The following is a 13,053-nucleotide window of genomic DNA, read 5'->3' as shown; positions in this document are numbered from 1 at the left end:
ATTGATGTGTCTCTTTCACACCGATGTTTCTCCCCTTCCTTCCCTTTCTCTCTCTCTCTCTCTGTCTCTCTCCCCCCACCCTTCTACTCTCTCTAAAAATCAATGGAAAAATATCCTTGGGTGAGGGTTAACAAAAAATATATATATATCCCTGGTGAGGACTCTGTAGACACAAAAAGGATTCTTGACACCGGTACTCACGAGGTTTACAAATGAAGCTGGGTAAGAGCTAAGCAAGGCTGGGGGTGCGTGTGAGGGTGTGGGCTATTTGGAAGATAACGCCTGTTTTCACTCTTCAAAGCAGGAGCAGCTGTTAGATAACAGTGGGAGGCAACAAGAGCAGCAAAACTAATTCCACCTGGTGTTAAAAACATCTGGTTGTCATCACAACATTCTTTGAAAGTCACTTCCTTATGGTGACTGGGTGTAAATGGCCCATGTCAGGTTCATGTGGGGTTTTTTTGTTGTTTTTTTTGGTACGTGCCCCTAGCAGGAACCGAACCTAGGACTCTGGTCCGCAGGCTGACGCTTCAACTGCTGAGCCAAACCGGCCAGGGCTCACGTGTTTTTTTTGGACTAGTAAGGCCAGACGTTTATGAAACAAAGAACAATTCTTGACCCTACTGCATGATAAGGTCCCACGCAGCACACATGCCCATCTTCAGCAGACAATCCACGTGTCCCCTAGCTGTTCCCACACGAACGTCTCTCCTGACACACGGAGGGCACATGGTTCTGAGCACTGCTTGTGGCACAAGCTTCCTGGGCTTGAATGGGGTTCTGCCACTCGGGGCTCGGGGCCCGCCGTGCTGTGTGGGCTGCAGTGAGACTGTGTCTGCAGAGCCCCCGGGCCGCCCTGGGCACCCAGGAAACAAACAGGAGGGTTACTTCCTCCGCTTCTGAAACTAACACTCAGAGTGGAGCCCACATCATGGCCTGGACTCACTGTAGGATGGTTAATGCCTATTTTATACCAGTTTTAGGTAATGGTTAAAACGGGTGGAGACTCTGCAAGGCCTGGGCCGCGGGGCTAAGGTGCTACATTCAAAGCAAAGATGATGTGGCTGGAGCCTGCACACCTGTCCTTCACGGCCACCTGCCCAGGAGGAGCCAGGAAGACAAGTATCTGGCTTCCTGAACTCCTGGTCACAAGCCAGTCTTATCTTAGGGATGTGTTTTTGTACCTTACACAATTAATTCTCCCTGGTGTCCTGGTGCCCTCTGGTTGGGCCCGGCCATGCACAGGAAGGAGGCAGCATTCTGGGGAGAACAGCACAAGAAGGTGCATGTGGGTAGACAGAGAGCTGGAGGAGGACAGGACCCTGAACGGAGGTGTTGAAATGCCCTCAGTGCCCAGCTGCAGGAGGAAGAAAAGGTCAGGGAGACCCACAGGGCACCACACGATGTCTTCCCTCTGTACCCTGGAGGTGTATTTACCTGAATGTTGCAACTGCTGAACGGGGAGTACCCATCGAAGCCCGGGACCCAGGAGATCAGGACGCTGTGTGGGCTGCTGTTGTGGATGCTGACTTCCGTGGGTGGGGAGGGGAGGGCTACAAAACACAGACACACGAACGCGATTATAAACCAGAGGAGGCCAAGCGGCCAGATAGATACACTAATACCAAGCCTGTTTCCACTTCTCCACTTCCTTTTTCCTTCTTCTTTATTGATTTTAAAGAAAGAAGGGGGGAGGGGGAGAGGGAGAGAGGGAGAGAGAGAAATATCGATGAGAGGGAACATCGATTGGCCGCCTCCTGCATGCCCCCACTGGGGATCAGGCCTACAACCTGGGCATGTGCCCTGACTGGGAATTGAACCGACGACCTCTTGGTGCATGGGTCGATGCTCAACCACTGAGCCACACCGGCCGGGCTGAACACAAGTTTTGAAGAGGAGCCACCCTGGACCTGAGGCTGACTGTGTTAGCTGACAGACAGACCTTCCAGTGACAGGGTGGCTCTACGTGGGCCACAGGAGGGGACACAAGCCTGTTTCCCTGTCACTGGCGAAGGGAAAGCTTCTAGCTGGGAGAGGGTGTGGAGCTCATGTCCCTAGTCCTCCTGTGTGCAGGCACCTTGCTGGGCGCTAAATGGGGGAGAAGAGACAGCCCTGGCCCATGGAGCTCTTGCCTGAGTTGGGGAGACCCATGTGAGCAGAGGATAAGAACACCCCGTGTGCAGAAGAGAGGGGTACACAAGAACATGGGTGTGCACGTGTGTGTGTACATGTGTGTATGTGTGCACGAGTGTGTAGGAGTGAAGATTTTCAGGCCAAGGAATCAGGTGAGAGTCAGTTCAAGCAACAGAGCGCAGTGCATGTGCTGGGGGGGGGGGGGGCGCAGGGGGCATGGGTGTGCAATGACCTCGGCCACGCGTGACATGTGGACAGGTGTTTCGATCAGAATCTAAGACTGAAGTCTGGGGCTCTTATTCTCCTCTGCTAACTTTAATTAGGAGTAAAAATCACAGCTGTAACGAGACATGGCGACTAACGTGCTTACGAGGTGGTCCGCTGTAGGCCTCCACCTTTTATTACTATTAGAACCCGACCAGAGCCATCGTCTTACCATCCCCATTCACAGAGCAGGAAACTGAGGACCCGGGAAGTTAAAACTCGCCAAAGGTCACAGGGCAGTGGAACGGAAGCTTGAACTCTGCCTGACCCCAGAGCCCGAGTGGCCCCACAGGACACGGGAGGCCAGGCGAGGGGGCAGCCAGCGGACCAGGGTGAGCAGCAGTGGGCCCTGGGCGTCTGGTCGCCACTGGCCGGCTGCGTGGCCCTGGCACCGCTGAACGCCCTCTATAAACTGTCCCCTCTTCTATCAGTGGGGACACAGTGATGACACTGCTCCTAGGGCTGTGGTGAGGAGTAAGTGAGGTGACACACATGAAGTCTGGGGGAGGTGGGGAGGATGACAGGATGGGCAGGAGGGCTGGGCATACACTGGGTGCCGCCTTCAGGAGCTTCAGCTTTACCACCAGACACGCAGCTGGTGCGGGATGGGGGGGGCGGTTGTCTCACTCCCCTAAGTAGATTAGTTGCAGAACTGCCCTAAACGCCTGCCTTTCCAGGTCAGAATTTGGCCACAGACACTACAGTTAACAACAGACTAGAAGAAGGGAGTCTTGGTTGCTTGGACATCAATTTTTAAGTAAATAAAAGCCAAAAACCTGTTTTGGAAATAGGATTTTTTAAAAAAAAATCTTAGCTGAGTGTCTGTGTGAAGCAGAAATCAAAGAAGTACTTTGCCTTTTATGGACTTCTAAATGTTAAGATGTTTATACTTGGTGACAATGTCTTTATAAATTTGTGCCCACTCATGAATTTTTTGAAATTCCCAGCATGTCCGCTGAACGGTGCGGCTGGGCCTGGACGGAGGAAGGAAGTCAGACAGTTCCTCCCTGCGAGCTCCAGAAAGGGCCCTGGAGAGCAAACTCTGCAGCCTCACCCCTGCCTGCTCTCGGGGAGACGGGCGAGGAGCAGCTGGAGAGGGGTGAAGAGACAGTCTTTAGGATTAGGTTTTCCTTACAAGTTTCAGGTTTCAATGCCTTTGATCCCACAGAAAAAGGAGGAAGAGGCAGTGGATTGGACTGGATTGTCTCCACTAGCTGGGGGCCTTCCGTTACCCTGTGTCCCCGCGCAGACGCGGAGAAAGAGACAGGAGCACTGGGCCCGGAGGAGGGTGACCGGCCTGCTCTCCCTCGACCCCGGGCAGCAGCTGGAGCGCGCACTTACCCAGCGGCCCTGGGAAGGATGGAGCCCAGCTGCCTCACTCCAGGGGCTAAGATGGTCAAGGTAAACATTTCAGCCTATTTTCTTTTCAGACTAAGCAAAGCTAAACTGGCTAATGTTTGCCAAACTTAGGTGCCAGGCACTGTTGTGAGCGCTTTTGCCGGTGTGATCTCGTTTAAGCCTCAAGAACAGGTAGTTTCTGTAAATATCCCCATTTTACAGAGGGGCACACAAGCCAGAGAGGTCGGGTGACTTGTCCAAGGTCACAGAGGCAGTCAGTCTGGGCTCCAGCCGGGCCCACCACCCTCCGCCTCCAACTCCCAGACACGCTCGAGGGACTGGCCCCGCTTCTCACCTTTGATGTTGACCTGTATGCCCTTGGACACGGTCAGCCCCTTCTCGTTGTGGGCTTCACAGCTGAAGACTGCTGTCTCGGTCAGACCTGAAGGGAAGGAGACAGAGACCAGCTGAGAGGCTCAGCGGGCCTCCAGGGGCCTGGGCATGCTTTCACTTCTCGGTTCACGGCTTCAAGCCACAATGCCAGGTTCATTTAAAAAGTGTTCTGACATTTTGAAAAAACAAAACCCACACCTGGGATTAAACCCTAGGTACCAGGAGCAACCAGGGGCTTGAAAGGAAGCTGTTCCCCATTCAAATGCTTTCTTTTTCCGTGACGGTGAGACATTAGGTAGCCAAGCAGCATCATTTAGATTTTTAAATTTCTACAAGGAGGTGTGGGACTTGCTGGCCCCAATATCAATGAAACTCCCCAGAGAGTCCCTGTGGCTCAGCCACACGGTACTGCGTGGACACTTCCCAACCCCAGGAACAGCACGATCTGCCGTAACGAGTCCTTATTTAATAGTGAAAATCAGCCAATTCATAAGGAATTATTTTACCAACACAAGGCATTATTATTACTTGAAGATGATAGTGCTAAATCAAAAGGAATTTTACCATTTCCAAGTTATGACCACCTCTCATTCATTAATTTTAAGCAGAAAAGAAGAGAGGTAACCAAGAGGTAACCAAGGTCTAATTCCATTTTCCAATAAAGGAAACTGGGCTCCTTGGAGAAATGGCTGATTCTCAGATGGGGACAAGAAACATGTCAGATGAGCCTGGGGCAAAATATAACACAAACACAGCATCTCTCTCTCTCTCTCTCTCTCTCTCTCTCTCTCTCTCACACACACACACACACACACACACACGCACGCAGGCAGAGACACAGGAGCAACTAAAAGCACTCTCGTGGCCACAACTGGAACAATTTGAGCATGAAAATAAATGAAGTGCCACTGGATTGCAACCCAAAATCTAAAACAAATGTCCACGAGTCTATACTGATTGATAAGCAGTTAAATAAAAGGGGGAGACTCGACAAACCTCCCCAATAATCGAGGTGGGTGCTCCGCCCTCAGAAGGGAGCGTAACTCACCCCACTTAAGCGCGGGCTGCGACTTCCTTCCAAAGAGGACAGTGTGGAAAGGAAAACAAAAGCAAAACTTTAGCGTGGAGAACACGGGCCCACCCAGATGATCAAGGTCAACACCAACAGTAAGTCATGCTGATAGAATGTATCCTTGATAGGATGTGATTCAAATGGCACTTCCCCTCCGCAGTCTTCCTCCCAAAACCGATAACCCAAGTCTGCTCATGAGAAAAAACTTCACACAGGTCCAGCTGTGGGGCAGTCTCCAGACACCTGTCCACAGTCAGAGGGGAGGGGGCTGGAGGGCTGGGTGAAAACGGTGAAGGGATGAATAAAAACAAACTCACAGACACAGACAGCAGCAGGGTGATGAGCAGAAGGAAAGGAGGGTAGGGAGAGGTAGGAGAGGGTAAGGGGGATAAACGGTGATGGAAGGAGACTTGACTTGGGGTGGTGAACACACAATACAATATACGGATGATACAGAATTGTACACCTGAAACCTATATAATTTTATTAACCAGTGTCATCCCAATAAATAAAAAATAAAATTTTAAAAACCTGTCAAGGTCATTAAAAACAAAGACAGTTGGAAAAACTGTCACAGCCAAGAGCCTAGGGCGACATGGCAACTAACCCTGGACGGACCCCTGGACAGGGAAAGTGCCTAGGCAAGAACGATGGACATGTAGTCAAGTGTGGGCGTTAGTGGTACCCCTGCGGTGGCGCCCCCTCATTCACGTAGCACCCCCCCACAGAAGGGCAAGATGCCAGGAGCCAGGGAGCGTGGGGGTGGGAATTCTCTGTACCACTGCCACAATTTTTCTATAAATCTAAAACCATTCTAAAAATTAAAAAGGTTTGTTTGATTTGTGTGGCTCAGTGGTTGACCATTAACCCATACATCAAGAGGTCACTGGTTCGATTCCCCGTCAGGGAACATGCCTGGGTCGTGAACCTGATCCCCAGTGTGAGGCATGAAGGAGGCGGCCAATCGATGTTTCTCTCTCTCTAAAGTCAATTAAAAAATATTTTAAAAAATTAAAAAGGTTATTTTTTAATAGATATTATTGATTTTTTATTTTATTTTTTTTCCCTTTTTTTGATTTTAGAGACAGAGGAAGTGAGAGGGAGGGAGAGAGAGACAGAAACATCGATGAGAGAGAACGTCAATTGGCCGCCTCCTGTGTGCCCTCCACTGGGGATCGGACCCACAACCTGGGCATGTGTTCTGACCAGGAATCAAAATTGGCAACCTCTTGGTGCATGGGTAGATGCTCAACCCCTGAGCCACAATGGTCGGACTAATTTTTTTAGAGAAAGGAGAAAGAGAAACATAGATGTGAGAGAGAAACACCGATCAGCTGCCTTCTGCACACCCCCTACTGAGGATCGAGCCTGCAGCCTGGGCATGTGCCCTGAATGGGAATCGAACTGGGACCTCTCAGTCCATGGGATGACGCTCAATCCACTGAGCCACACTGGCCAGGCTAAAAAAGTCATTTTTAAAAACACACAGACATATATGCCCTCTAGTTTACTCTGGAGACTTTTCTATCTCTGTCTCCGGCACAGAGTCCACATCACGAAAGAAGGAAGACAGTCAGGCAGACAGAATTCTTGAAAATGCACCATCATTTGCTTCTTGCCTGAGAAGCTAATTTGGTTTTCTTCTATCCATATACTTGTGTAGGGAATGTTCTATCTGTTGATTTTAGAATTCAAAGCTTGTCATGAACAAAGCAGTTAAATATTTGAAAAACCAAAGAGGAACATGCTGCCAGGCATGAACCAAGAACGGCTTGGCCAAGTGGCAGGAGGACCATGTCTGGGAGCCGATCTGGGAAGAAATGCAAATCTGATCCCTGTGATGCCTGTGTGCTGTGCTTCCCGAGTGCCTCGGTGTGCAGAGAAAAATTACTGCTGGTGGGGTTCTGTTCTTCTCCATCCAGATGGAAGTCTGTCCAGGTGTCTGCGTTCTGGTCTGAGTTCTGCTGACCAGACACAGCTCCTCAAGGGGAAACAGACCTATGGCCTCTGTCCCACCACCCTGGGGTGACTGTTTACTCCCTAAAATAATGTTCTGTCAGAATCAAACAGACATTACAGGTATGTTCACTTTCCAAGATGAGGTGTATTCCATCAGACTGCAGGAAAATCCTGAATGGATGCTGAGCGAGGTTCTTCTGATGATTCCAGGTGCCAAGAAACGACGGTTCCAGGCAGGAACAGACTCTTCCCAGTCGGTCACCTCCTCTCAAGTGACGGATGAAACTGCCAACAGTTTGTGTGGTGGTTTAGGAAGCATTTACTGCACTGGAGAGAAGTATTTATTTCAAATCCATCAGCCACAGCTACAAAAGGAGACCCTGCCTCTGGAGTCTTTGTATCTTCTGCTTGATTTTCTCCCAAAGATTTGTGAAAAGTATATGTAGCCTCTCAGACATTCTGAGGTCTGCATCTTAAACTGTTCCCAATTTAAACGGCTGCAAAGACTGTAACGTTAGGTACCCGGAATAACATCCCGACATTCTAAAGGAAAACTCCTTTCAAGGGCCCGATATGCAACATGCACAGGAATGTATGACGTCATGCCCCAGGGGCTGCAGGCTGTGTGATGTCATTAGTTCTGTTAGCTGTTGGAATGTGTGCTTGTGTTAATCAAGTTTTCAGTTTTAATTTCTAATTCAGTACATATCACTAGAGAGAACTCACGTAACCAAAACTCTTGGGTTCTCAGTCATTTTGCAGAGACCCTGAGACCAAAGCATTTGCGAACTGAGGCCCCACAGCCACTCGAGATAAGTCTGAGGGGGTCTTTTTTTCTTTTGCCAAGTAAGGGAGCAGCAAATGCCAGGGAAGCAGGGGGCGGAACAGAAGACAGGACACCACATCTGGACTCGGGGCAGCTTGCCCGGCGTGGATTTTAGGAACGAAGTCATCCTGAATGAGGATGAAGACAGTGCCCCCTCTGAGCCACCCAGGCTGCCACTCACTATTTCACAGTCAGCCTGTGACACTGGCTTTCCTGCCGAAGTATCACTTTAACCTTCCAGGTCCTAAGCTCCCAAACAAGATGCTCATGTCACCAGGCTCCATGAACTTGCACAACTTGACTTATATTTAGAAAAATCAGCTTTGGTTCCATCAGAAGACACAGGAAGTGGCTATTTTGTTGTTGTATTTGAACAGACATCTGCAGGCTAAAATCAGTCATTTGAGTTGAATGTCTGTTGCCAAAACTCTAGCGGAATACTTGAGTACAAAATACAAGTCCCCTTCTGGCCGGGAGGGCAGAGCCGGCCCTCCGTAATCGGGCGCCGGGTGGGTTTCACCGAGAGGTTCCAGGGGTGCTTCGGGCCCGCGGGGTTTGTCCATGCAGGAAGTGACACGGCTTATCTCGGGGCATGACTTCAGGTTAAGCGGGAAGTCCATTTCCCTCTTTGTGTTTCTTTTCAGAGTGAACAAAGTCAGGAAAACCATCTGCAGCAAACTCCCTGGCACCAGGCGCCACCCCCTTTCAGAACCGCTCAGAAGGAGCCAAACCACCGGTGACAGCAGCTCTCAGTAGATGCCCACAGAGAGTGGAAGCTGGTCCCGACCAGTGAACTTTCTCCAAAACTGGGTGGGCACTTGAGGCCAAGCACAGTCTTCTCTGCTTACTGCATTTGGACGCAGCATCGGGTGTGCAGAGGAGACAGCCCCTCGCACTGCCCTGCCCGCCCTCTCCAGGAACAAAACCACCAGCCTGGAGCAGACCTGCAAGTTTTAAACCCAAACTCTTGTGGCTTTCTAGGGAAAAAGTGATCCAGCCCTCAGTCTCCGCCCTACCACCCACTCACCCCCCCAGTCTCCCTGAGCCGTGTCCTCTGCCTGTGCTCCCCCTTATTCCATGACACCTCACCCAACCCCAAGGGGATTCATGCCCCTCTTGCTTGGTTCTCTGCTGGTTTAAAAAAAAGACAGCCTCTGACAGAGAGTCTGAAAGGTATTTTAAGGAACATTCAGTAACAGGAAGTTCCCTTGAGGGAAGGACATGCAGAACTGCTGAGGAAGCACCTTCTATGAGCAGTGAGATCAATTCCTTGAGTTCAGGATTAAGTAATCCTGTCCTTCTCACTTTTACCCTGGTGTCCATTTTTCTACCAAATGAGGCAAGAAAGAGAAGAACATGCCTCATGTGCTCCCTGACTTTGAACTCACTGTCTGCCCTGAATTCATTCACTTACTGAGTACTTACTGTGTGCCAGACATTTTCCCAGGCACTGGGGACGTGTCCACAAATAGAACAAAGGCCCCTGCCCTTATGGAGCTCACGTTCTCATGGAGGCAAAGCGCGAGAAATAATAGCCTTATAAGTAAGTGTGTGCACAGGAGACAGCCCACTCTCTCAAAAGGTGATTAGGACCATGAAAAAACAGAAGAGGATCAGAGGGCCAGAGGTGAGCGGAGATGTGGCTTGTGATTTTAATTCATGGATCAGACTGGCTCCTTGAGAAATATCCTCGGAGGAAAGTTACGGTGAGAGAATGGGCCAAGTTTTTACAGGAGGTGAAGAAGGGGTCTAGGCAGAAAAACAGGTGGGACAGGCCTTTGCTTTGTCCTCTAATTGAGGAACCTGGAGCTTTGAGCAGAAGACTGACATGATCTAACGTGTTTTATCAGGATTGTGCCAGCTGCCATATAAAGACTAAAACTTAATTAAGCATGTACGTCTCTAACTCACTCCAATTTTTTTTCCCTGATATATAAAATGGGTATTTAAAATGACTGACTAGCCCTGGCCAGTTTGGCTCAGCGGTTAGAGCATCGGCCTGCGGTCCGGAGAGACCCGGGTTCGGTTCCCGCTAAGGGCACGTACTTCGGTTGCAGTTTGTCCCCGGCCCTGGTTGGTCGTGCAGGTGGCAGCCACTCGATGTGTCCCTTCACGTCGATGTTTCTCTCTCTCTCTCCCTCCCACTCTATCTGTACAAAAAATGGAAAAATATCCTCGGGTGAGGATAAAAATAAAAATAAAAATAAAAAATAAAATAAAATGACTGACTATATCACACCTTCAAAGTAAATCTTTATAGGAAGCACTATGCAAAGAAAGAACTGATTTATATAAATTCTGGTTATGTTACTGTTACGGAAGACAAGAGTTTCAAGGGCTGGGCATTTTGAAACACTATTACTAAATGTTGTTCTTGCTAAATGTTTAAATGTAGCACAGTATTTTTCAGACCAGCTGTAAACAGGATAAGCTTGGAGGAGCGGGAGGAACCCAACCTAATACATGTAGCCAACTGCAAAGATGTCACAAGTCACAACGTATAACTGACCAAATAGTGCATCTAAGCAATGGCTCAGCCTCTTGGGGACAGAACTCTGGATATGAATCCCTTGTCTTTACTTCCTACAAGTAAATAAAACTACCTTGCAAGAACCATGTCTGGTTCTTAAATACTATGGTACTCCAAGTGGCAAACCCCTTGAGTTCAGTAACGTTACTGTTGTTATAATGAATATTAGTAAGTGTAACCAACTAACTAAAACAAAACCGAGCTTAGCTGTTTTCTAGTTATAGATTTAAATATAAAATGAGTATTTGAAAACAGAAAGATGGGCATGAGTCCACCACTGTTCTTAGGAAGGTAGCTCACAACTGACAGTGAGTAACTATTGCATGTAAAAGTTTATCATAAGTAACACTGAGTCATTCCTGTAGGCTGCTTCTGTACCAAGGCCTTTTCATTCATTATTTCACTGGATCCTCATAGATGTTCCAAGAAGCAGACACTGTTATTATCCCTACTTTATGTAAAGTTACGTGGTTTGCCTAGGGACACACAACAGTGAAGTGGTATTAGTCTCCATGTCACAGCCCAGGAACTGAACCTCTAGCCTACAACGAACACATCCCATGGTTAAACACCATGCAGAAAATGCTTTTTACAGTTCTGCTCTTTGGTGAGGATTGAGTTCTGTCTCTGACAAAGTAGTTCTTTAAAAAAAAAAAAAAAAGAACAAAAAAAACTTTGTTTTGAAATAATTTTCGATTCCTAGGAAACTGCAGAAATAGTACAGAGTTGAGAGCCACCCTGCCCTCGGCTTCCCCTGCTGGTGAGATCTTACGTAAGAAGGGGACACCGACCAAAACCAGGAAAGGGGTGTAATACCATGAACTAGAATACGGACCTGAATCAGATTTCACCAGTTTTCGTTTTGGTTTGTTTGGGAAGGGAGAAGTATGCGGCTCTATGAAATGTTATTACAGGCTGTGTACAGAAACAGAACTGTCCCATCACCAAAAAAGAAGTTCCCTCGTGCTACCCCTTTTGGGAACATCCTCCCTCAACCTAACCCAGTAAGAGCCGGTCTGCCCTCCCTCACTATAACCCTGTCATTCTGAGTCTGTGATATAAATGCAGTCCTACAGCATGGAACCTTTGGGACTGGCTTGTTGACTCAGAATAACGTCCGTTAGACAAAGGACTTCTCTGCTTGTATTCTTAAAGGCAGCTCTTACATCACTGGAAAAAAAAACTGGTATCAAAGGGACAAGGCATGTGACCTTCTTGTTCATGAACGTGCTTGCTCAGCGAGGCCTCCACCATCAGGGTCTTCAAACAACCTGCAGCCTCTCAGGGATCAGAAAAGTTTATTTAGGTGTTAATTTCAAAACAGAACTGTGCCTCTCTGCAAACACCCCAGCTTTACATCAGCATGTAGCCCCCCAAAGTCCCCTCAGGTCACATTGGCCTCAACTAGGGCTAGAAGGACTCAGGTATCACACCCAAGGTCCTCAACAGGTGTAAGTAAGGATGCCATTTTATGCCACTCTTTTCTGACATTACAAAATCCAGGTGCTTGGGCACGACCCGCAGTGGCTGCCCGGGTCTGACAGACGGCCCAGCACAAGCCCTGCGTCAGAAGCCGGCACTCTGGACCCTCTGTCCTCTGCGTCTACAGAACGGATGTAAAAACCCTCTTCTACTAACCTCACAGAACTGGTTAGAGACATAAATGAGAAAAGAGATAAGACTAAGTGTAAAAGTAATTATACAAATGCCAGTTACTTCACTATCACTGTGTCTCTTTGTTCCAGTGAAGGGACCTAAGATATGGGGCTGTTTGTCATTGGTTCCCTCAGTTGCCACACAGCAATTATGCCAGGCACTGTGCTGGGTGAGGCGGCTAAGCTAATGAATAATTAACATATGATAATCACGTGATGAATAACCAAAGGCGGACTTGCATATGGTTCTTCCCCGTGTGGTAGTGGTACGAGAGTTAGGAAGAAGCAGGCACTCTGGCTGCACAGACAAGGTCAGGGTGTCCAGCAAGGTTTCCAGAGAAGAAATACACACAGGTACAAAGACGTCTACATAAGCAACAGAAAATGATGAAAACAGCCTCCATGTTCCTCAGCAAGGGAATGGTCAAGTAAATTACGGTCCATCCACTCACGATGGCAATCGTCACAAACAATGAGACAGGCCCAGGGGTGCCGGACTTGGGAAGGAGCTGCGTGGCCTGGCCTTGAATGTGTGTGCACACACGTGAGGGTATTTTAAGAACTGGGAAGGGCCTGAGAGCAGGTGAGACCAAGGCTGACAGTGGATTCCGAAGCATAGGCCAGAGACAGGAGAGAGAAAAGGGAGGTTTTCACATCTTGCTTTGTTAGGTCTCTGATTTGAACGTTTTACAGTAAATATGTGCTCACGTATTATTTGTGTAATAAAAGGGCTGGAATTAATCTGCACAAGTATTATCATTCTTACTTGAAGGGAAATCACCTATACACACACAGAGAGAGAAAAAATTAGGAAACACATCAGTGTTTTCATTGTAATTATAAATGTAATAAGCTGTAAAAATACTTTCCTGGATTTTCTAAA

At 48.4% G+C, this 13,053-nt stretch overlaps 1 protein-coding gene across 1 annotated transcript in view; it reads right to left on the bottom strand.

Annotated features, from left to right (window-relative positions):
* The window catches only part of MERTK (MER proto-oncogene, tyrosine kinase), a 111,680-nt gene that overhangs the window by 49,523 nt on the left and 49,104 nt on the right, over positions 1–13,053 (bottom strand). Inside the window, exons 5-6 of the mRNA XM_036262436.1 lie at positions 4,091–4,177; positions 1,438–1,553 (exon numbers count right to left, since the gene is read on the bottom strand). Of these exons, the coding sequence (XP_036118329.1) occupies positions 1,438–1,553; positions 4,091–4,177 (203 nt within the window). The remainder of the gene's footprint in view (positions 1–1,437; positions 1,554–4,090; positions 4,178–13,053) is intronic.

The sequence above is a fragment of the Molossus molossus genome, unplaced genomic scaffold, assembly GCF_014108415.1.
Source record: "Molossus molossus isolate mMolMol1 unplaced genomic scaffold, mMolMol1.p scaffold_m16_p_15, whole genome shotgun sequence".
NCBI classification, from domain to species: Eukaryota; Metazoa; Chordata; class Mammalia; order Chiroptera; family Molossidae; genus Molossus; species Molossus molossus.
Note: the sequence above shows the minus strand (reverse complement) of the source record. Positions and strands in the feature narration are given on the sequence as shown.